Source organism: Pristiophorus japonicus, unplaced genomic scaffold (assembly GCF_044704955.1).
Source record: "Pristiophorus japonicus isolate sPriJap1 unplaced genomic scaffold, sPriJap1.hap1 HAP1_SCAFFOLD_293, whole genome shotgun sequence".
NCBI lineage: Eukaryota > Metazoa > Chordata > Chondrichthyes > Pristiophoridae > Pristiophorus > Pristiophorus japonicus.
This window is the reverse complement of record NW_027252702.1, coordinates 644,995-670,796: the sequence shown is the minus strand read 5'-3', so window position 1 is coordinate 670,796 and position 25,802 is coordinate 644,995. Positions and strand designations below refer to the sequence as shown.

Here is a 25,802-nt window from a genome sequence, read left to right as displayed (position 1 = left end):
GTGGAAACATCACCCAGTACTGATGGGACGCATCCTAGTTTGGTGAGAGATGTAAGAATGGAAATTGCAGAGCATCTGGCCACAATTGTCCAAAATTCCTTACATGTGGTAATGCCAGAGGATTGGAGGATTACAGGTGTTACACCATTTTCAAAAAGGGGAGAAGGAAAAAGCCGGCAACGGTAGACCAATCAGTCTAACGATGCTGATGGGAAAACCTTTTGAGGACATATTCCGGAAAACAAATAATTGGTGTTTAGAAAATACAGGCTAAAAATGAAAACCAGCGCAGATTTGTAAAAGATAAATCATCTTTGACTGACTTGATGGATTATGTTGATGATGTAACGGAGCGGATAGATGAAGATGGTGCGGGTGATGTGGTCTTCATGGATTTTCAAAAGAAGTTTGCTGAGGCACCAATAATAAATTTGCAAGCAGCATTGAAGCTAATGAAATTAAAGGCGCCGTAGTTACATGGATAAGGCCTTGGCCAATGGATAGAAAATAGAGATCAATGATGAACGCCTGCGTTAAGACAGTAGAGAAGAGGCCGATGTTGGAACTTCTGCCATTTTTCATCTTGATTGCTTTGATTTATATATATATATATACGATTCCTAGGAGAAGTAAGGATGGAAAGTGCAGAGCACCTGGGTATAGAAAGAATAATTTCAAAGTTTGTAGATGAGTCAAAACGTGGATATGTACTAAATGGTGAGGTGGATTATAACAGATTTCAAGAAGAATTATACAGACTGATGAAATGAGCAGATAGATGGCAGATGAAATTCAAGGCAATGGAGTTCGAGTGATACATTTTGGTATGACGCATGAGATGCAATATAAATTAATGGTACAATGTTAATGGAAGAGAGACACCGAAGGTATATGTACACAGGTCTTTGAAGGTGGCAGAAAAGCTTGAGAAGTTGCTTAAAAGGCACAAGGGTCGTTGGCTTTATATATCGAAGGAAAGAGAACCAAAGCATGTGAGATACGCTAAACATTTATGAAAGAGTGGTTTGGCATCAGCTGGATTTTGTGACCAAATGTGGGCACCACACTTGAGTGTCTATTTCACGGCTTAGAGAGGGTTGCCTGTCGATTTACGAGATTGATAACATTAATGAAAGACATCAGTTATGTGGAAAGAATTGGAGACTGCGGTTGTTATCCTTGGGGCAGTGCAGATTAATGGGATATTGATGGAGGAATAAATCAGGAGAAACTGTTTCCAGTGGCAGAATGGTCGGTACACAGAGGACGCAGATTTAAAGTAATTGACAAAATAACCAGATAGGAAATGAAAAATGGAATTGCATAAATATTTGACAGATAAAAATGCAAAGTTATGGGGAAAGAGCCGGATACTGGGATACATGTATAACTCTTTCCGGCACTGGCAGGTTGGCCCGAATGGTGTGCTTTTTTCTGTGTTGGTCCAGCATTTTATATTTCTAGGATACATTTGGAAAAAAACATTGTAACATACCAATCCCTATTTTCAAGGTTTGTAGTCTGTTCTTCTGATTATAAAATACTTTGATTTTATATCACTATTTATAGTGAAATAGAAAAACACAATTGTGGATGCAGAGAAGTAGCTCTCCTCGGAGCTGATCTTCAGAACAGGCTGATTCTCTGTCAGAGGCAATGCTGAGCTTCGACAGCACCACAAGTGGCGGGAGGGTATCATTATAGCGGGGCAAGTTTAAACAAGAAAACAGAACAACTAGCTTTTATATAGCGCCTTTTCCGACCACCAGACCTCTCAAAGCACCTTTCAGCCACTGAAGTACTTTTGAAGTATAGTCACTTTTGGAATGTGTGAAACGCGACAGACAAATTGGCAATGCAGAAAGCAAGCCCAGGCAGTGGAAGGAGCCTGAAGGAGACCAGACTCCCCACCCACCCTTTCATTCAACTACTGTCTGCCCCACCTGTGACAGAGACTGTAATTCCCGTATTGGACTGTACAGTAAGCTGAGAACTCACTTTTGGAATGGAAGCAAGTCTTCTTCGACTTCGAGGGTCTGACTCTGATGTGGATATACTAAAATAAACAGTCAAATTTAGAATGAAATTTCACAAATTCAGCTTGCTATTGAAGATCGGGTTTACCTTGTGGAACGTTACACATGTGCTGTACACAATACTGAGAATAAACAGAATCACCAGAGCGATGACTGTTGATGTGGTGCTGCCATTCTCATCAAACTTTTCTGGTCCATTTTCCTCTACCTCGTAGTCTCCTGGATCTTCCCTTATTGGAGGGCTTTCTAGAATCAAAAGATGGAAATTGTTATAGAAACATAGAAACATAGAAAATAGGTGCAGGAGTAGGCCATTCGGCCACTCTAGCCTGCACCGCCATTCATTGAGTTCATGGCTGAACATGCAACTTCAGTACCCCATTTGCTTTCTTAACCGCCTGCTGTACCTGCATGCCAACCTTCAATGACTGATGTACCATGACACCCAAGTCTCGTTGCACATCCCCTTTTCCTAATCTATCACCATTCAGATAATAGTCTGTCTCTCTGTTTTTACCACCAAAGTGGATAACCTCACATTTATCCACATTATACTTCATCTGCCATGCATTTGCCCACTCACCTAGCCTATCCAAGTCGCTCTGCAGCCTCATGGCATCCTCCTTGCAGCTCACACTGCCACCCAACTTAGTGTCATCCGCAAATTTGGAGATACTACATTTAATCCCCTCGTCTAAATCATTAATGTACAGTGTAAACAGCTGGGGCCCCAGCACAGAAACCTTGCGGCACCCCACTAGTCACTGCCTGCCATTCTGAAAAGTCCCCATTTACTCCTACTCTTTGCTTCCTGTCTGACAACCAGTTCTCAATCCATGTCAGCACACTACCCCCAATCCCATGTGCTTTAACTTTGCACATTAATCTCTTGTGTGGGACCTTGTCGATAGCCTTCTGAAAGTCCAAATATACCACATCAACTGGTTCTCCCTTGTCCACTCTACTGGAAACATCCTCAAAAAATTCCAGAAGATTTGTCAAGCATGATTTCCCTTTCACAAATCCATGCTGACTTGGACCTATCATATTACCTCTTTCCAAATGCACTGCTATGACATCCTTAACAATTGATTACATCATTTTACCCACTACCGATGTCAGGCTGACCGGTCTATAATTCCCTGTTTTCTCTCTCCCTCCTTTTTTAAAAAGTGGGGTTACATTGGCTACGCTCCACTCCATAGGAACTGATCCAGAGTCAATGGAATGTTGGAAAATGACTGTCAATGCATCCACTATTTCCAAGGCCACCTCCTTAAGTACTCTGGGATGCAGTCCATCAGGCCCTGGGGATTTATCGGCCTTCAATCCCATCAATTTCCCCAACACAATTTCCCGACTAATAAGGATTTCCCTCAGTCCCTCCTCCTTACTAGACCCTCCGACCCCTTTTATATCCGGAAGGTTGTTTGTGTCCTCCTCAGTGAATACCGAACCAAAGTACTTGTTCAATTGGTCCGCCATTTCTTTGTTCCCCGTTATGACTTCCCCTGATTCTGACTGCAGGGGACTTACGTTTGTCTTTACTAACCTTTTTCTCTTTACATATCTATAGAAATTTTTGCAATCCGTCTTAATGTTCCCTGCAAGCTTCTTCTCGTACTCCATTTTCCCCGCCCTAATCAAACCCTTTGTCCTCCTCTGCTGAGTTCTAAATTTCTCCCAGTCCCTGGGTTCGCTGCTATTTCTGGCCAATTTGTATGCCACTTCCTTGGCTTTAATGCTATCCCTGATTTCCCTTGATAGCCACGGTTGAGCCACCTTCCCTTTTTTATTTTTATGACAGACAGGAATGTACAATTGTTGTAGTTCATCCATGCGGTCTCTAAATGTCTGCCATTGCCCATCCACAGTCAACCCCTTAAGTATCATTCGCCAATCTATCCTAGCCAATTCACGCCTCATACCTTCAAAGTTACCCTTCTTTAAGTTCTGGACCATGGTCTCTGAATTAACTGTTTCATTCTCCATCCTAATGCAGAATTCCACCATATTATGGTCACTCTTCCCCCAGGGGCCTCGCACAACGAGATTGCTAATTAATCCTCTCTCATTACACAACACCCAGTCTAAGATGGCCTCCCCCCTTGTTGGTTCCTCGACATATTGGTCTAAAAAACCATCCCTTATGCACTCCAGGAAATCCTCCTCTACCGTATTGCTTCCAGTTTGGTTAACCCAATCTATGTGCATATTAAAGTCACCCATTATAACTGCTGCACCTTTATTGCACGCACCCCTAATTTCATGTTTGATGCCCTCCCCAACATCACTACGACTGTTTGGAGGTCTGTACACAACTCCCATAACGTTTTTTGCCCTTTGGTATTCTGCAGCTCTACCCATATAGATTCCACATCATCCAAGCTAATGTCCTTCCGAACTATTGCCTTAATTTGCTCCTTAACCAGCAATGCTACCCCACCTCCTTTTCCTTTTATTCTATCTTTCTTGAATGTTGAATACCCCTGGATGTTGAGTTCCCAGCCCTGATCATCCTGGAGCCACGTCTCCGTAATCCCAATCACATCATATTTGTTAATATCTATTTGCACAGTTAATTCATCCACCTTATTGCGGATACTCCTTGCATTAAGACACAAAGCCTTCAGGCTTGTTTTTTTATCACCCTTTGTCCTTTTAGAATTTTGCTGTACAGTGGCCCTTTTTGTTCTTTGCCTTGGGTTTCTCTGCCCTCCACTTTTCCTCATCTCCTTTCTGTCTTTTGCTTTTGCCTCCTTTTTGTTTCCCTCTGTCTCCCTGCATTGGTTCCCATCCCCCTGCCATATTAGTTTAAATCCTCCCCAACAGCACTAGCAAACACTCCCCCTAGGACATTGGTTCCGGTCCTGCCCAGGTGCAGACCGTCCGCTTTGTACTGGTCCCACCTCCCCCAGAACCGGTTCCAATGCCCCAGGAATTTGAATCCCTCCCTGCTGCACCACTGCTCAAGCCACGTATTCATCTGCGCTATCCTGCGATTCCTACTCTGACTAGCACGTGGCACTGGTAGCAATCCCGAGATTACTACTTTTGAGGTCCTACTTTTTAATTTAGCTCCTAGCTCCTTAAATTCGTTTCGTAGGACCTCATCCCTTTTTTTTACCTATGTCGTTGGTCCCAATGTGCACCACGACAACTGGCTGTTCTCCCTCCCTATAAATGTGTTCTGGTTGAATACAGAATGGATACAAAGCTGGTGTAATAGCACGGACCTGGCTGTCGTGAGGAACATGGTGTATTACAGGTTGTACTGAGGCAACTTGAAAATGTAATTCAAACATTAACCAGCCAGATGTTAATGCGATTTTAACTGATAAGGGAATAAGACGTTATGAGGAGCGTGCAGGGAAGTGAGCTGAGTGCATGATCAGATCTGCCATGATCTTATTGAATGGCAGAACAGGTTTGAGGGGCCATATGGCCGACTACTGCTCCTATTTCTTCGGTTCCTATGTTTTATGTGGGTGATAGTGATTCTCAGGGCAATGGGGAGAAACTAGGTTGTGTGATGACATTAGCGATCAGAGTATATAGGGCAGAGGACTGAGATTCTACAGCACATTTATCCAACATTTTTACCATTCCGTGAAAAAATATTCATGATGCTGACAAGTGCGATTGATTCAATATCATTTCTCATCGGGCAGCTGACAACAAAGATAATGACACTATATTCAAAGGAGTGAAATTCTTAGCAGAAGAGTGGACTGTGTATCGGTTCAAATCCCTTGCGGTTCACCTGCTAAACTGATATACATTAAACCGGGGCGGGGTCACATTTCAGGCTCAAGATTTAACTATGTTTAATCAGCGCACTCTTTGTTGGACTGTGAAAACCGATCGAGATTTTGCAACAAAGGTCACTCGCGGACACAGGCAAGTTGTGTGATACTACTTCAATGGGTAAAGCTGGCAGTATTTTAAATTATCACTTACACAGAGCGTTAGACCCGCCTCACTGTCATTAGGATTAGGTGTGACTCACGTTGATGGCGCTGCCATACACTTAACTGTTGGGTTATTCTACAATTCTCTGTTGTATCGATTATTATTATTTTTTGGAAACTATAACACGTGGTATGGTATATTCCTGTATGCTACCTCGAGATTTCTCCAATAGATACACGACAGGCCTGAATTATAAGTGGCAGGATTCCGGTGGGGAAATGTGTCGGATCCGAAAATAAAATGCCCCTCTACCTGTTGGTCCGGGAGGTACGGAGATTTTGCGTCCTGGGCCGCCCCGGGTACCCGCGGGGAGAGGCTCAAGTTTCCCAGGACCGCAGCAGGTTCGCAAGCATCCCGAGGATCATTATCCGCCCAACCAATAAAAGATGGGAATCCCCATATATGCTTATTTCATATGTATGAATGGAAATAACCCCGAAAATACGTCAAAACTTCAACCAAAAAAAACATATTGAAAATTAATTAAAATTGAATTTAATTTAATTTTTTTAGAAAAAATGGAATGTTTTGAAAAATAATTCTGCATGTTTTAATGAGGCTGAAAAAATATTCCTTGTTGCACAGGGTTTAAATGTATAAATGTTTGGTGACATTTAACTTTCATGCTTTGTAAAATCTTTTTCAAGAGTGTTGTTGACAGATTGCAAGTTCTGGTTTTTGCACCGGCGGGAGAGTATACATCTCGTACGCCAACTAGGAGCCTCAGATTATGACCTGAGATGTGCATGTACCCGGTATTCTATGGCTACTGTAGTCCGAATAAAATGAAGTTAATGATTCCTAGAATATCCAGAATGAGTCACTACTGTCAAGTCTCGGATTATACACACTGCCGGTTTATGCTAATACTGTCTGATATTTTGGGGTGGGCGGGGAGGGTGTCTTTATATTTTTATTGCGAATAAAAAAAACACCATCATCGCAGGAGTGCATTTAGATAGCGCCTTTAGGGTAGTAACATTTCCCAAAGGCGTTTCACCAGTGAGTAAACTGAAAAAATGCACATTATTCCACATCAGGATAGATTGGGACAGGAGACGAAAAGCTTGGTCAAACAGCGAAGTTTTAATCAGCGACTTACACGAGAGAGAGGTAGGGTGGCAGAGAGGTTTAGGGAGGGAATGTCACAGTTTAGTGACTCGGCAGCTAAAGGCACGCCCACCACTGGTGGGACGATGGTAATCGGGGAAGAACAAGAGGCTAGCTTTGGAGGAAGCAGAAATCGCTGAGAGTCGGAGCACTAAAATAGGTTACAGCAGCAGGGATTGGATAGGCCATGGAAGGATTTGAAAACATGGGAAAGATTTTACAAATTGATGTGTTGCCAGGTCTGGGAGACAAAGTAGGTCCCCGAGCACAGAGTTGATGGGTGAACAGGACTTGGTGCCAGATAAAATATAGGTGGTAGAGTTTTGGATCAACAGAATTTGATGGAGGGTGGAAATTGGGAGACTGGCATGTAGAATATTGTGTAGTCAGTTCCCTAGGAAACCAAGGCACGCCTGTGAGTTTCAGCAGCAGATGATCTGTGACCGGGTAGAGACAGGCAATATTACTGAGGTAGAAGTAGATGGTCATGGTGAAGGGGAGGATATGGATTTTGAATCCCAGCTCACGGCCAGTTATGTTGCCAGGGTTCCTAACAGTCTGATTCAGGCTGCAACATAGTTCTGGGAGAGGGCAGGAGTCCGTGGTTAAGAAATTGAGTTTGTAGCGAGGTCCGAAGACAATGACTTCGTTCTGCTCATTATTTAAAGACAAAAAAAATCCTGCTCATCCTGTATCAGTTCGCGTCACAAATCAGAGGCAGTGGATGGGTTCAGAGAGGTGTTGGTGAGATAGAGCTTTGTGTCTTCAGCGTACATGTGGTATCTGATGTTTGATGATGTCACCGAGGGGCAGCATGTAATGAAAGAGGAGGGTACTGAAGATAGATCCTTGGGGGACATCACAGGTAACGGTGAGGGAGACGGAAGAGACGCCAATGAGGGAGATTATCTGGCTACCAATGGATAAGTAGGTGCCAATCGCCAGTCTTAGTGCATAGCTGACATTCTAATGGGCAGCAGGATAATCGTTCACCTTTATTCTTTCCTTTCTACAAATGGACATCTCATTGGCCAATTGCACACCACAAGAGTTCTGTAAGCTTCCAAGAAGCTGAAGATCAGTGTAAGCTGATTCAAAGCACCAGTAATGTCTCCATAAAGTGGAGCAAAGGGAACGTGCTGCACAGGCAGAATATTACACAATGGTTCAACATATGTGTTGGATCAAGTTGTAAATCATCATCACGAAGATCAAACGCATACAAACAAAAATTCGGGAAGACATAAGGTTTTCATTCTGCTTTTATTACAAGAAGCGGAGCCATATTCAGACTTCAGCTCAATTTCATATTTATCCAACAACATCACGCAACCCTTCAAGGGATCTTGAGACATATAGCAGCTTTGTACAAAACGGTACTAAGGTTATTCATGGTTATCAGATTTCAACCAGAATTATGCAACATTGAGGGATATAGTTTGGCATATCAGAGAAATACATCATCAATTGTTATCTGATCTGGAGGTTGACAGTGACGGAGGGTAAATGGGAGATTCGCTGACTGAAACACAAACAATGATGAACATCACAGCAGCAACACTTCTATAGCAAATATCCACTCAACCACGGGTGGTTATGTACACGATGTAAAACTGTCGGTTAGAACAAGTGAAACGTTAACTAAAGTAGGTTTACCGTGAGATTTATTGATACTTCTGATTAAATTCATTTTGAGGGACGGGTGTCCCACTAAGCAGGAGTAAGTGTCGCCGCTGTTCCACTCCGCCGCGGCCAGTCTTAGCCTGCTGCCAATGGAGCTGGAGCCGGTTTTATTCTCCATGTCCGGTTGGCTCGGGGAAGCTGAATCCAAAAGGGTGTCATTGACCATCCAAGCGATGTAAATCTCAGCAGGGTAAAAACCGGTGGCCAGGCACACCAGTGTAGCCGTCTTCTCAGTGTCAATCTCGTCTGGTGATGGAGGCAGCACGTAGACCTTAGGACGGTGCATTTCACCAACTGCAAAGAGAGCAATATTTATTAAACTGAGTGTATCCCTTGTCCGCTCTTCTCTTCCCGTCTCCCTCTTGCAATGAAACTCCGTATTTGGGTATTTGGAGCCGTGTCCTATCTGTGAGAGTTTACACATTTCTCTGCCTGGTCAGGGGTGTATTTAATGGGCTTTCTCATTGGTAGATTTATTGTGGTAGGATGTTAGTTTACAAAGGATTGGAGGCAGTCACCAATTTAGAAAGCACTGAGTGTTGGGATGCAATATGTTCAAACCCCTCTTAGTTTTCATGCCAATCTGTACCCATGTGGTGAATAGCAGGCACCCAGACTATATGTCACTGACTAAAGGAACATTTACAGTAGACAGCGGATATATTGTACCGACCATTGATCATCGGATCAGTGTGCCAACGAGTATTATCTGTGCTTACCCGTTGTTTTCCTGGTGGAGATTTTCACTGGAGTCGGCAATTCGCTGTCATCTACGAAGCACAGATATTCAACTCCACTGTCCCACTCGGCCGCGGAGACTTTCAGTTTGCTAACGATGGCGGATTTACTTCCGCTCCAGTCAGGAGTTAGAGTCTCTACTCCTTCCATTCTCCGCCTGCCTCCCACTTGCCAGGACACGCGGACGTTTTCTAAATCACTGAACACGACTTCACACACAATGGTCGCTGTCTGCTGGGTCCAAATCTCTTCAAAGAGAGGGTTCAGTATCTTGACAGAAATGTCTGCCTCATGACAACCATCTAGAAAAAGAGGGAATGGTTATTTCACACTGTCATGTTAAAACCACGGGAAGCAACAACAGTAACTCACTCAAAGAGATGTGAATAATTCCACTTACTGTATTGAGTTATGGGTTTTCTCAGATTATTTCTTCTGAGCTAATAAGTTGGTTCCCCATTCGGGTCCAGTTGCTTTCGGCCTTCTGCCTTCTTTGGATGATGCCCTCAATAATATTTCGGATCATTTATTCCGAGCTCGAGCCCTGCCTGCTATTTAAAGGGGGCTGACTGTCTGCGCGCCGGTGATGGACACCTTCACCCTTCAGACTGACTGATGCTGGAGGACAACCTCCGCCCTGTGGCCTGTAGGTGGCAGGTTCCTGTACCGCTCATATAAAGTGACCAAAAGTCCTCTCTATTGCAATGATAAAGTTTGGTTCTGAAGTGAACTTGACTGTGTCCGGGCAATGGACAGAACAGTGCCCTGAGCACCAGCACCAACCATCGGATGCTCTATCATTTGACACCGCTGTGGCTGTCTCAGTTACAGGAGAAAGTGTTTAGAGGAACATAGCAGCTAACCCTCGAGGTTAGGAAGGAGCTCTGTTGGTAGGTTGAGGTTAAATACACCATTGTTTGAAAAGTTTAAAGGGAAGAAACTATAATTTCATGATGAGATACCTGACTGGCAATGCTGGATATTGCCATTAGTGACAGTGGAAATGTCTTCTCTGATATCCGTACCTTGACAACATTAAGCGAATTACTCCCAGAAATTGTAAAACATATCTTCAGTTTTTATCTTAAAATGGTCACTCTGGCCATAGAAATCGATAACTGCTGTATGCATCAGATAAAATGTAAAAGAATGAACATTCCCCCTCATTGTATTCACTAAAAGCTAAAGTTTGAATGCTTCCCCGTCACTTGCAGGGCGGGGATGGGACGATTATTGCACAAAATGTTTGATTTGATTGAATAAGAACCATTAGAAGTGAGAAGGTAATCACAAGGGTGGCGTTTGCACCCATCAAACCAGAGTGCCACATAATTGGGTTCGGGAGAGGGTATGTGTCATCTCCTGTGACATGTAACACTGATGGTGGAGAGGTCTCGAATACTTGAACTGTTACATAGTGAAGCACATCGATCGGTTGCGCCCATTGGTTGATTTTGCCTTTTAATTCACTGCCGGCAACCGTTCAGAGTTGTGCTGGACTTAAATCAGGAAGAGCAGATTGAAATAAACACCACTCAAAGTCTACTGCTCACATAGTGAATAGGATCAATCTGTCTTTAACCACTGCATGTTTCCACTTAAATATAGCCCACAATCACCAGGGTACTGTGCCATGAAATTAGACAAATCCTGATCCTGCCCCTTCTTACCATTGGTCCACACATCGCTTGTGGCGGAGCACATTTTGAGCGCTTACCATTTTATCGCCCACTTGCTGCCTGGGAGTTCGGGACGCATTAATTGATGTCCCTACATTTTGGTACAGCTAGAGGGATCTCATCACTCGGGCGTGCGTTGTTCAGTGCTGGCTTCAGATTGAAGAACTGAGTACTGATTGAGTGATGGTACTTTGTGGAACTGTCCTTACCTTTCTGGCTGCTGATGGTCCCCCTCACAGAGGATTGTGAAGGTGGATGTGAGGCGGCACAGGTATACGTTGATTCTTTTTTCCATTCCGCTGATGGTAAAACAAGCAGGCTCCTTGTGCTGAAGGTCAGGTCCTGTTCAAGAGCAGTGGGGGAGCGGGTGACATTCACGCTCAGAGCAGCTCCGTCTTTCTCCCAGGACACGGTGATGATGTCAGGGTAGAATCCTCTGATCAAACATGTGAGAGTGGCGGTGCTCGTAGTTTGAATCTCCGCTGGCGATGGAGGCAGGAGATGGAGCTTTGGTCTCACTGGCTCCACTGTAACAAAAGTTCATCCAGTGTTAGTGTCTCATCCACTGCCATTCGAAAACAAGGCTATATATTGTTACCCACCTTTTGCCTTTCCAGTTCGTTTTGATATCGTCGTCGATGAATGACCCTCCTGTGCCGAACACGCGAACTCTACCCCGCTCTCCCACTCTTCCACGCTGCATGTCAAACGGCCAATGGTCAGGTACTGATCTCCATACTTAGTAGCTGGTTCGGTCAGAACTCCTTCAGTCCTCAACTTTCCACCCACTGTCCAAGAGATCGAAACCTCAGTGAGAACTGTCGAGACCACTTCACACACCAAGGTGGCAGTTCTATTGATCCAAATTTGTTGAACGGTTGGGTCTCTGAGAAATACTGCGAGCTCTGTCAGTGAGAAACCAGGAGTTTAGGATCGGGAAAATGTTTTAGTGTTGTCAATTTCGGTAGTTCAACAATATTTTTAATTTCATTGATAATTGATTGCATGGCAAGATGTGATCTTGTCTCTCACTGATTATTATTGAACTTGAAATATCATTTTTGTATTTCTATGTATGTTGAGTCACATCATAACTTTGTAAAACTTATCTAAACTGAGAGAGAGATTGAGAAAGACATGGGGATACAGAGATATAGTGAGACAGAGAGATAGGAAAAAGCATAAAGATAGATAGATAGAGAGAAAGTGATACAGACACAAAGAGAGAGAAGCAGAGACTGAGAGGCATTGGCCATTGGTAGAGAGGGAGGAAGACCGAGAGACAAAGACACACATATATAAATATGTATATATATATATATATATATATGTGTGTGTGTGTGTGTGTGTGTGTAAGTATATATATGTGTATGTGTGTGTGTATATAGTTATCTATATATGTGTGTGTATAGGTATATATGTGCGCATTTGCACTTAAATGTAAGTATATATATGTGTGTGTATAGATATATATATACATATATATATGTATATACGAACAATGATGTATTGGTAAAGACCTTCTGGTTCATCGAGCCTGTCCCAAACAATTGCGGTTCCTTCTGTATCACAACTTTTTCGCTCCACCCCACCCGGAACCACGTGATCTTCTGGGTGAGGCAGAAATACAGCTAAACATTTCAAGCCAACAGATGAAAAGCATTATGGAAAATTCCTCTCCGACCCATCTCGGCACTTTATTCCAGTCCAGGACATCACTGTGGCATTACCTTCCCTGCCTTCTGTAAGAGGTGATCCCCGCAGCATCCAGTAACAAATGCAGCATTCGCTTGATGGAATTCAGCAAGTCTGCATCTACCACATGAAACGGCAGCTAGTTCCAGTGGGTTATCATTCTCTGGGAAGAGAACCACCTCCTGACGTCTAACCTATATCTAGCCATATACAACTTAAATTTGTGACCCGTGTTCCTGACTATCCTGTTTAAATTAAATAAACTGTCAACTCTAACACCGTCTGTACCCTTCATTATCTTTTAAACCAAAATCAGAGCTCCCCACCCCCTAAGTATATGCAGCTCTAAGGTAAAGTTTCGCAAATATTTTAGCCCATCTTGATAAATAAGATGTTTTTGACTTCTGCATTTTGTCCAGAGTTTCAAAATCACCACCATGTGAAAAGACCAAAAGTGGATACATATTCCAAGTACGGCCTGACTAAGGTTTTGCACAAGGACAAAACAGTCTCGTCTTATACTCAATTGCCCTATGGATACACTACAACACATTATTTGCTCTAATTATCACTGCATGGCATTACTCATGTACTTTTAGTGATTTAGGCACTAGAATATCCAAATGTCTTTTTAACTCCACCAGCTTTAACATCTTTCAATGAAGAGTTTATAAGTGCCGAGCATTTGAGCTGCCCACATGCATGATATTTCACTTATCTCAGTTATTTTAATTTTCCAGTCTTCAGACCAATTTCGCAACACATTAAGATCAGCCTGAAGCAGATGAACATCTTCTAACACGCGCATAGATCGTGGTACCATCTGTCATTGTGCAAATTATGTCCAAACCCCAAAATTCAGATCCGTAATAAAAATAGTAAAACGCGACGTTTCTAGCACTGATCCCTGCAGGACTCCACTCATCACCACTTGACAAACAGATCCGAGTCCATCTCTCACTGCTTTTACACTGCGTCCTGCCAGACAGTTCTGAATCATACTCATTTGATTTCCACTTATACCAGAGGCCGCAACATTATAGAGAAGCCTCTTATTCGGTAGCTTATTCAAAGAATTTTAGAAATCTATGTGTACAATGTCTACTGGTTTGCTCATTCACGAACTTTGTAATTTTTTCACAAATACAAATAGATTCGAGAGACATAACCTTATTGTTATGGTCAGGAAGCTGGGGCTAGTTTAATAAAATCACGCTGCAACATTTGGGAATGTGCTGCTCACAATTTGCAAACCACAAAACTGAAGAGATGGGGAATCATTCCAAAGCGTCCACCCAAACTCGCAATATGTACTGTGGGATAGAGAAGGTTCGCATCATGAACATGTGACAGAGAATATCATAACTACCAGATATATTTAAATATACAACGGACATAGGCAGGGCTGGAGATGTGTCCGTACAAGAGCCGAAAAAATAATGCTGGCTGAAAAAAATGGAACAGTTAGAAAAAAGAGGTACATCTCAAATTGGCACTGATGACGTTTTATAAAAGGTGGAGAGCAGAAAACGATACAACTGTTTAAAATAATGAAAAAGGAAGTGAGCTAGACACAAACAAGTCATTTAGCTCGACAACGACTGTAAACGATATTGAAGCCACAATTCTTGGCCTAGTTGAAAGATGAACTATAATGCTTTCACTATGATAGCGGTGATATGAATAGTGGAGGTAATGTGGAGATATTAATCGCATTGCTTCACTCGTTGTTTTCAGTCAGAAGCAGCAAAGAAGGAAGGTAACTCTAAAATCACCGTTGCCCATCTCAGGGAACCAGCCTTAACGCTTGACATTCCGCATTCACCCTTCTACTAGAGGAGCTAAGCCATCTTAAAAGGAGAAATTAATTTCTGGTCTAATATAGCGGACAATCTTGTGATATTACAGCTGGCCCTGTATTATCACAAGAGAAAGTTGGCAGCTTTAGCGATGTTTAAACGGGGGAGTCCCTGTTGTTTGAGGAGGGAATTCCCTCGTAGAACAATCCACATGGAGCCCTGTAATAGAACCAATTGGCGTTTCTCGGCGCGCAATTCCTGGCTTTCTCAGAACAGGGGTCCTTTCGATCAGTGACGTGTTCTGTTTCCCCGAGTAAACCCTAAACCCAGCAATGTTTCCAGTCCAATCGACTTCTCACCGCCCCTTCAAAGTCAGCGTTGTGCTATGTTGCTGCCTGTCATATTTTGTGTGTTTTGCGCCAGGCACATTCTCAGGTCAGAACTTTCTTCGTAATTTTGTCAAAAGATTTAAATACATTTGAGACACGTGACCTTATTTTTATGAAGCCATTTTGGGTGCCCCTAACATGTCCATCCTTATAGACATATATACGGAGAGAGCTAGAGAGAGAGAGGGTGAAATAACAAGTAAGAGAAATTGAATGAATTCTACAATGTAGATGGTCATTCGGTCCAAACATGAGGCTCTCCACTCGTTTTTTTTTCCTGGCACTTACCAATGCCTTTTTAAAACAAAAGGGCAGCACATTGTTGAATGGTTTTGTGATCGTTACTGTCAGATTTCTCTCACTGTCTATCTCTTTTTCTTTCTGTTAGTTATGTCTCCGTCCCTCTCTCATCCATTTCATTTCTGTGCGGATACCCTGTATCACATCGAATCCATCCTCCCACATTTACCGAGTAACAGAAACAAAATGGTAAAATTTGTTCCTCTTCGGCTCAGATAGGCGATGCTGTTTGTTTTGCCTGGATTTGATTTGGTGACTTAATTATATAGACTGTTTCATAATACTTTATAAATTGTTTATAATTTCAGAAAAGTTTATGATCGATGTGTCTGTTGACCATAGCACAATATTCATGTACGTGTCAACACATCTCAAATTACCCTTTGCATCGTCCGCTGCACTACGAGCACCTTCAGGTACCTCAGGCATTACCGCTGCAACGTAAAATGATAGAATGATACCGCACCTAAGGAGGCCATTCGGCCAATCCTGCCTGTGCTGGCTATTTGAAAGAACACCTTCAGTTAACTCGGCCATTTCTGCTAAAACATTAAAACTAGCTTTAACGTAATGTTACACTGTACCTTAAACTGTCACCGATTTTACTATGGTCCGGTTCAGGGCTGTTTACTTCTCATTGATAAATTATCACAAAACTTCACATCTAATCCAATACTGATAAAGGAATTGAGAATGTTTCACCTGTGCAGCCGTGTGAATTGGTTGCATTTGCTCACCTGATGCTGACCGAATTTCTTTCCACTGGTTACTTTTGGTTGGCGGGTGGGAGACATGACAGCTGTACACGGAACCGCTCGACCATTCCTGGAGGGGTACCTTAAGGAAGCTCGTGGAGCTAAAGACTCCGTTGGAATTCTTAGCTGGTGATGAGGTGGTAAAGCCAGACGGTATTGCGTTTCCATTCTTCTCCCAGCTCACTGCAATGCTGTCTGGCTGGTATTCCCTGATGAGGCAAACCAGTTGCACAAAACCCTCTGCTCTTAGTTCGTCAGTTGCAGAGTAGAGGAGACTGGTGATTGGTGGAGTAAAGTGACTGATGATTGGTGGAGTATGTTGCACTGCTAAAATTACAAAGAACGACTTACTCTCTCTCTCTCTCTATAATGACGATTAGACACTTTCTAACATGTCTGGAAAATATTTATACTTCAACCAACATGTAACACAAATGATCTGCTAATTATCACATTGTTATTTGTGGGAGCTTGCTGTGCGCAAATTCGTTGCCACTTTTCCTACATTACAATAGTGACTGCAGTTCAAAAATACTTAATTGGCTGTAACGCGCTTTGGAGTATCCCTGGGTCTTAAAAGGCGCTATATACATGCTCGTCTTTCTTATTTTATGTATTGTGTGTCTGTTGTTAATTATCGTTTATTTTAGTTCCATTAACGTTGCTTTGATATTTGATGCCACCTGAAATATATATTTTTTTAAAGACCCATAGTCATTTGATTGTCTCACAGCCTAGCGCTCTGAAGAATTTAACACATATGGATGACATATCATAGAGAAATTAAAAAGTAACCGCATCTGACATGTCACTGCTCCGTTCACATTCAAAAATATATTTTGATTTATGAGTAACAGTTTGTTGAGGTTTATAAGAACAGAAGTCCCTTAGAACGTAAGGCATAGGAGCAGGAGTAGGGCATACGCCCCCTCGAGACCGCTCCACCATTCAATATCTTGGTTGATCATCGACCTCAACTCCACTTTCTGGTCTGATTTCCCCTCGACTCTAAAAATCTACCTATCTCAGCCTTGAATATATTCAGAGACTCAGCATTCACAGCCCTCTGTGTAGAGAATTCCAAATATTCTCTTCCCTCTGAGTGAAGCAATTCCTCCTCGTAACTCGCCTAAATGACCTACCGCTATACTGAGACTGTGCCCCCTATTTCGAGATACTCCAGCTCGGGGCATCAACCTCTCACCATTTATCTTATCAATCCTCTTCAGAATATTGTACGTTTTAATAAGCTCAACTCTCATTCTTCGAAACATCAGAAAGTATAGCCCCATTCGACACAATCTCTCATCATATGATAGCACTCTCAACTCAGGAATCAATCTGGTGAACCTCCCGTACAGCACCTCCAAGTTATCCTTCCTTAGATAAGGAGAACAAAACTGTGCACAATACTCCAGGTGTGGTCTCAATAAGGCATTGTACAATTGCAGCAAGAGTTCCTCACTTTATAATATAAACCCTTGCAATAAAGGAGAAGATGCCATTTGCATTTGCTTATTGCTTGCTGTACCTGCTTGCTAGCGTTCTGTGTTTCTTGCACAAAGACACACAAATCAATCTGAACACCAACTTTTAAAGGTTACTCAGCATTAAAAAAAATCTGTTTTTTTATTCTTCCTACCAATATGAATGACGTCACACATTTCCCCACGCACTGATTCTGTCTGAATCCTTATGCAGACGATTTGTGTTCTCCTCACATCTTACTGTTCGACCTAGCTTTGTATCCTCAGAAAACGTAGATACATTACATTCAGTCCCTTCATCTAGGTCATTAATATAGATTGTAGTTAGCTGAGGCCCCAGCACTGATCCTTGCGCCACTCCAATAGTTATAGTCTGCCAAGTTGAAATATAATCCGTTTAACCCTACTCTCTATTTTTGATCCGTTAGCCAATCTGCTATCCTTGTTAGTACATTAACTCCAATGCAAAAAGCTTATCTGGATTTAACTTATCAAAAGACATCATGACTTTGCAACCTCTTAGTTGTTTCTCATGAAAAGAGCCCGTATTTCACTTGGTTCTCGAACTACAGAAACCTTCATCCTCCGTGACCAAAATCTGAGGCTGAACCAGACTGTTCACAACCTTCACCTCCTACTTGAATTTAGGCTGAACTTCTGACCCCATATCCTCGCCATCTCCAAGTGCGCCTACTTCCACCTCCATTACACTGCCCAATTCAGCCCCGCCGCTGCTCAACTACTGCTGAAACCCTCATACCTCCCTTTATTACCTCTAGACTCGTCTATTGCAACATTCTACAGTCTGGCTTCCCATTACTCACACTCCATATACTTGAGCTGATCCAAAGCTATGGTGCCCATATCTTAACACACACCAAGTCCCTTCCACCCATCGCCACTGTTCTCGCTGAGCTATAATGGTTCCAGGCCAAGCAACACTTCCAATTTAAAGTTCTCAACCTTGTGGTATCTCTATCAGAACCTATAGCCTTTAGGTCCTTTGAGATAGTTGCACTGTTCCAATTCTGGCCTCTTGTACAATCCCGCTTTCCATCGTTCCACCATTGGATGCCGTGCATTCGGCTAACTGTGCCCTAAGCTCTGTTATTTGCTCAGTAAACATTTACACCTCTCTTTTCTCTATTCTCCTTGAAGACACTCCGTAAAACAAACCTATTTTCAAGCTTTTGGTCACCCCGCACCCCAATTTAAGTTAAAGGTGAGATATAAATGCAAGTCGTTAAGGCTGACATGAGGAATGTGTTTTAACTTTAGCGTTGCTGAATAATTATTGATATATTCGAGAATTACTTCAACTGCACGGACCAGAAAACAAATTGGGTTTACAACAATTGCAGATTATACAAATTGTGGAACATTTGCGAGCGGATCGGTGAAAATAAATTGTGCAACTTTGCTCAAAGCCAGTTCAAAGGGAATTCTGTTGAAGCCTTTTACAGGTGATGAAGAAATTATGTATAGACCAAGATTTACCTTTCTGCATTTCAAGCATAGATCAGGAAAACATATCAGGAAATGGTACAATCCCAGCGCTACTATTCTCAATGGACTGAGAACCGGGTGTGGGTTGGCACTGTTTCCCGTCCGTTTCAAAGAAAGACAGCGAGATACAGAGCACAGTGGTTTTGGTGCGAGTTCAGAATGCTGCGGCTGGTTTAATTAAATTGGAAATGTGCTGCTCACAATCTGCAAACTACTGAAATGAAGAGATGGGGAATCATTCCGAAGCTTTCTCCCAAATTAACAAAATGTGCTGTGGGCCAGAGGGGGTTCCCATCCTGAACGTGCAACAGTGAATATACTACCTAACATATATACTTTAAGTACACAAGGGATGAGCATAGGCAGGGCTGGAGCTGTGTCATTGCAGGAGCCGAGAAAATAAAGCTGGCTGATAAAATAGAACAGTCAGAGAAGTTGGTGAATCTAAAATTACCACTGATGAAGTGTTACAAAATAGTGAGTGAAAAAATGAAACATCGAAAGAGGAAGTAATGAAATATCGAGATACAAGCAAACATATCATTTAGTTCATCAACGACCATAAATGTAAACATTGAATTCACAATCCTTGGCCAAGTTAAATGATGATATAAAATGTTTTCTCGATGATAGTGGTGATGTGAATACCATTGACAGAGGTATTAATGGCATAGTTTCACTCGTTGTTTTCAGTCAGAGGAGAGAAGGAGGAAATTAACCGTATAATCACTGTTGCCAGTCTCCGGGAACCGAGCTTAACCCTGACATTCCTTATTAACTGTTCCAATAGAGGGGCTAAGCCATGTTACATAGATGAGGAAAGCTGTAGCCTAATGTAGCGGACAGAGTACAATGGCTGGCCCTGTAACGCCATAAGACTAAGGTTCCAGTGTTCACTTTGTATAAACTGGGGAGTCCCAGTTGTTTGGGGAGGGAATTCCCTGTGGGACAATCCACATGGAGCCCTCTAATAGAAGCAACGGCGTTTCTCGGCGCACACATCCTAACGTCGTTAGGAAGGGCTTCCTTTCGATCAGTGACGTGTTCTGTGTCTCGGAGGAAACCCGAAACCCCAGCAATGTTTTCAGTCCAATCTACGTCTCACCACCCTCTTCACAGTCAGTGTTGTTCTATGGTGCTGCCTGTCACATATTGGGGGTTTTACGCCAGGCACATTCTCAGGCCAGAGGCCACTCTGTGAACTGATGGGTCATCCGGTAATATTCACAGTGTACCTTCTCCAACGAAGAGAGGTTGAAACAGCCTGACCGAACCTGACCTGTAAGATTTTGGTGGGATGATGTAGGTCGGGTTCATATCTTATCGGATCCAGTGTCCGATTTCTAGCCAATCATGTGGAACTCTCTCGGATATGGAGCACATCCAATCAAGCGACAGCAAGACCATGGGTTGTTGATAATAAACTCTTACTCTGCACATCCTCTACGGGATTCACCTCTCCTCGAAATGCTGACTTAATATACAGTCCATCAAAACAAGACACGGGCTCTAATTAACTATTACTTGTTCAAATACATTAAATAAAAGGGATTGAAAAATATTAAGAGTGAATTGATAATCTCACTATGATTCTCGATGCACTAAATAACGAAGAGATCGCTTATTTTTTATTTCTACATCTGAGGCCTAGAAATTTCAGCGGTGGCGCGAAAGGATCGGGAACGGTCCGGACGCCCGTTATAGGCAGCGCCTGATATTCAGTCGAGCACAGTCAAAATTACTTTTTACATGAAACCCACTGTAGATTCCAAATGTTCTGCTACTCGCTACATTCTAACACTGGAACCTTAGTCTTATGGCGTTACAGGGCCAGCCACTCTACTCTGTCCGCTTTCTCCGAGTTTAGCTTCCATGTACACCGGCTTCCACAGAATTGCAGTCTCGGGAGTGAAAGTGGTCTGCGCCTTGAATGAAGCAACACACGGCTTTTCACTGCGTTCGATATAATTCCACTTATGGTAAAGCACAACAGGCCAAGCTCTGTTTCAAGACTGGAAAAGTTTCATTGTCATTTTTAGTTGGTTTGGAATTAAAAATCTTGCCAACAATTTTCCAATCGATGGAAATGAAAAGCTGTTGCAATGAATAATGGGCTGTCAATTCACGATCGCTGGTTCTGCATAACTAACCGAGAACTATTTCATCCCAGTGCCACTGTCTAGATCAGTGTAACGTGCCTGCTGATAGTCCAGAATCACAAATGAATAGATTCGAAGGAACAATATATTGAAAACCTCTGTGCCAATATTAAGTTAACAGTTATTGTTTTTATATAATATGAAGTGATTTTAAAGGGGGAGAGAAATTCGTAGGCAGCAATTAAAAAAAATACACGTTGTATTTATTCCGTGATTTCAGAAAACACTCCTCACCCCGGAATTGTAATAAACCTTCAAATCAGAAATACAGTTTATCAGGGATATTCTGAGAGACCTGAGTAACTTTATCAGGCATGCTCTGTGTTAAATGTTTAAACTATTACATTCTATGCAAATAAGCAGCTTAAATAAACCATGGGGAGCATGTCATATATTTAAATTGAGGTTTCTTTGTGCTTAAGATATGTATGTAAATATAGGTTTGTTTGGAGATAATTTTTATCGTAAATACAGGGTTTTTTAAATATATTTTTATATAAAGGTTAATTTGATTGATGATGAAAATCTTTTTTCATATTTTCCTTAAAGCTTAAACCAATTAAACTGTCAGCGAACCGAACCGACTTTCCAAAAAGAGCTTCAGCGTTTGCACTGTGCGCTTCAAATCATGTCAAACAGAACACTGATTCTTAATACTTTCTGTGAAAAAACAGCGATAAGCGTAACAAGAGACGGCACTTACCAGGTTTCACAGTCAGCGTTGTGCCACCTCCGTATTCAAACTCACTAATACACACATCATTTCATACAAGCACAAGAATTCCATTGTTGCAAACATCACAAATATTCCAAGGTATTGTTTGGAAGTTGCAGTAAATATGCTTGAAATCATGGCCTTTACGTTGGGATCCCGGAGTTGATTATAATTCTCAGCCACTCAGAGAAAGACCTCGAAAAATAATAATATCCCACAATGAATATAATTTAACATGGATACAAAAATCACGTAAATGTATTGTGAAAAAGCTTTAAGACATTATGAAGTGCCTGGCAGAGGCAGTATGTATGTAACCGTGACATAATTAGCTACCGAGAGAATAACCTGTATTGACGTTGCATTAAGAAGTGTGGCGATAGTTTATGTATTACGGGGATACACGATTCATTACTGTGGTGTATGCAATCACAGCTACGCAGAAATAATGTGCACTGTCTTCAACTTTCAGGTTATTGATTAGCAGAGAAAATGACTTTGCTCCATTGTTGACTTGTTCAACATATCGTCCGCCATTTGTGATGTGTTGCTGATTTGATGAACCCCGATTTCCCCGGAACCAAAGCCCTTTAACCAAATCATTTGAGGCTTCAGTTACGACGCAGTTGATGGTCAGGGAGTCACCTGACTCTTTTGTTGCCGTTCTTGGTGTTTGGTCTACTCTTATACCGAAGGTACCTTAATGGAGAAAATATATTTAATGCATTGCGTATCTGAAACAGAACAAGAGTTGAAAGACGGGTCTGTTTCCACAATGTAGACCCAGCCGCAGAGTTTTAAACAAATCAACATTTAATCTCTTGTATAACGTACTTGCTAAGCAGGCTAAAAGGGCAGTAACCCAGAAAATAATCATTGTGTCTTCTCCAGGGGGAACAATGTAACGAGAGCGAACGCCCAACCCAAACACAGACTGTTCTGGGTAACCGTGTGTGTCTGGAAAGCGACTTTATCAACCTCGAGCGACTGGGCTTATTTGCATGGGACAGACCGATAGACCAATATGAGTGACTTTAGCTCACGGGCTGTGATGTGCTGCATTGTATCCCCTCTCCCTCCATCGTCAAAATGGTGGCACTTGCAATGATTAAAATGAACAGATCAGTAGAGATCTAGAAAACACGCTGTACGGTATCCACGTTTGGTTTGTTTTCATCCTCACTGATTGTGTTTCCTTACTTTCCTAGCTTAATGATTTGGCATTACATTAATGCTATATGAATGATTATATCCACGCTTAACCAATCGGGACCGAGTGTAACGTAGCCAGGTTTCCAGAAGATCCAAAGTTGGGAAGAAATAAATGTGTGAGGAGGACACAAAAAATCTGCAAAGGGACATAGACAAGCTAAGTGAGTTAGCAAATATTTGGCAGCTGGAGTATAATGTTGAAAAATGTGAGGATATGCACTCCCCAGATCGGGGGGGGGCACTTGATTTAATTTATTATGTTTTCCCCAAAAGAGTTGTGAGGTTATGCACTTTTGCAGAACAAATATACAGAGCAAGCTATTATAAAATGGAGAAAAATTGCAAAGTGCTGCAGTGCAGCGGAACCTGGGGATACTTGTGCATGAAACACAAAAATTTACTATGCAGTTACAGCAATTGATCAGGAAGGCCAATGGAATCTTTGCCTTTATTGCAAAATTGATGGACTATAAAAGCAGGGAACTCTTGCTGCACTTTTACAGGGTATTGGTGAGGCCACACCTGGAATACTGGTGAGGTTTTGGTTTTCCTATTTAAGAAAGGATAAACTTATATTGGAGGCAGTTCAGAAACGGGTGACGAGGTTGATCCAGAGATGAGTGGGTTGACTTATGCGGAAAGCTTGAGCAGGTTGTGCCTCTACTCTTTGGAAATTAGAAGAATGAGAGGTGATCTTATCGAAACGTATACGATTATGAGAGGGCTTGACAAGATGGATGCAGAGAGAATGCTTCCACTGATATGGGAAAATAGAACTAGCGGGCATAATCATGGAATAAAGGGCCACCCATTTAAAACTGAGATGAGGAGGAATTTTTTCTCATGCAGGGTTGTAAATCTGTGAAATTCGTTGCCTCAGGGTGCTGTGGAGGTTGGGTCATTGAATAATTTAAGACATTGATAGACAGTTTCTTAACCGATAATGGGTCAAGGGGTTATGGGAAGCAGGCAGGGAGTGGACCTGAGTCCATGTTCGGATCAGCCATGATCTTATTGAATGATGGAGCAGGCTCGAAGGGCAGTATGGCCTACTAACGCTCCTATTTCTTAGGTTCGTATGTTAGCTTGACAAAGCGAATGCAGCAGAAAGTGGGCACTTAAATAAATACTGGTAAACCTCTTACACCTTTACTGTGACAAACCGAGCCACCTCACCCTCCGTGTCCCGCTGTTGCGCGGATATTGACCACCAGCCCTGAGCTCGACACCAGCCGCGTTAATCCAACCAGTGCTGCGGTTGTGCTGTGGTCTCTCGATCTTTAGGCACCTATTCTATAGAAAGGCGTTTCCCTTCTGAACTATTCATGTTGGCGGAATCTACCGGTAGACTCGGTACACACGTCTTTGATTTACTCAAAAGACATTGTTCTCTCTGCGAGCCTCAACGGATGTGTGTTCAGCTGCTGCCTGGTGTAAGTGCTCCTAGAGTGCCAACCGTGAAATAGCGCCTCTCTCATGTTTTTCCAATCAGTAATGTCCGAGGGCGATAAATCACTGGCTGGAAATGTTTTGATTGGCTGTCCCAGAGCAGAATATCTCAGCGATGATCTGATGTCGCTATCCAATTGATTATGGTCGGTATTTGCTGGAATAGAAACATAGAAATATTGAAATTTACAGCCCAGAAGAAGATCAATTCGCTCCATTGTATCCGTGCCGGCTGACAAATAGCTATACCATTCTCGGTCAGCAGCCCAAGTGGTTACATAAAGCCTAAGAACAATGAACAATGACGGAAAGATAATGTGCCTTCAGTAACTTGTTCTACGTCAGATTAAAGATCATGAAATCAAAAGGGATGCCATCAGTGGGGATTGTCGCAGCAGGGACAGAAGGCAAAAAGAAGTAGAAATAAATCGAAAGGGGACGTCACAGCGCAGGGGGTAAGTGATCGGCTGGTTATTGGTGAGCAGTTTTTCTTTTTCTTTTCTTTACCAGTAAGTAGCCTTTAGCATTATTGTTGCCAAATTATGTTAAGCTCGGGGTTAAGTCATGGCAGGAGAGCTCGGACACGTGTTATGCTCCTCCTGTACTATGTGAGAAGTCAGTGTCCCTGACGGCTACATATGCGCAAAGTGTATCCGGCTGTAACTCATGACAGACCGCATTGCAACACTGGAGCTGTGGGTGGATACACTCTGGAGCATCAACGATGCTGAGAAAGACGTAAATATCACGTTTAGTGAGGTGGTCTTAGCGCAGGTAAAGGTTACACAGCCAGATAGGGGATGGGTGATCAACAGGAAGAGCAGTGGAAGGAAGTTACTGCAGGTGTCCCCTGCGGTCATCACCCTGCAAAACAGATACACCGCCATGGGTACTGTTGAGGGGGATGACTCATCAGGGGAGGGCAGCAGCAGCCAAGTTCATGGCACTGTGGGTGGTTCTACTGCACAGGAGGGCAGGAAAAAGAGTGGTAAAGCTATAGTGATAGGGGATTCTATTCTAAGGGAAATAGATAGACGTTTCTGTGGCCGCAACGGAGATTCCAGGATGCTATGTTGACTCCCTGGTGCAAGGGTCAAGGATGCCTCGGAGCGGGTGCA

At 42.6% G+C, this 25,802-nt stretch overlaps 1 gene segment (V, D, J or C); it reads right to left on the bottom strand.

Moving 5' to 3' along the window:
* Positions 1 to 620: 620 nt before the first annotated feature.
* LOC139248768 (Ig heavy chain C region, membrane-bound form-like) overlaps positions 621 to 25,802 on the bottom strand; it is a 59,461-nt gene continuing 34,279 nt past the window's right edge. Inside the window, 9 exon segments of the C gene segment in view lie at positions 621 to 653; positions 2,125 to 2,282; positions 8,775 to 9,095; positions 9,521 to 9,841; positions 11,428 to 11,745; positions 11,821 to 12,123; positions 16,139 to 16,455; positions 18,958 to 18,962; positions 22,439 to 22,722. Of these exon segments, the coding sequence occupies positions 621 to 653; positions 2,125 to 2,282; positions 8,775 to 9,095; positions 9,521 to 9,841; positions 11,428 to 11,745; positions 11,821 to 12,123; positions 16,139 to 16,455; positions 18,958 to 18,962; positions 22,439 to 22,722 (2,060 nt within the window).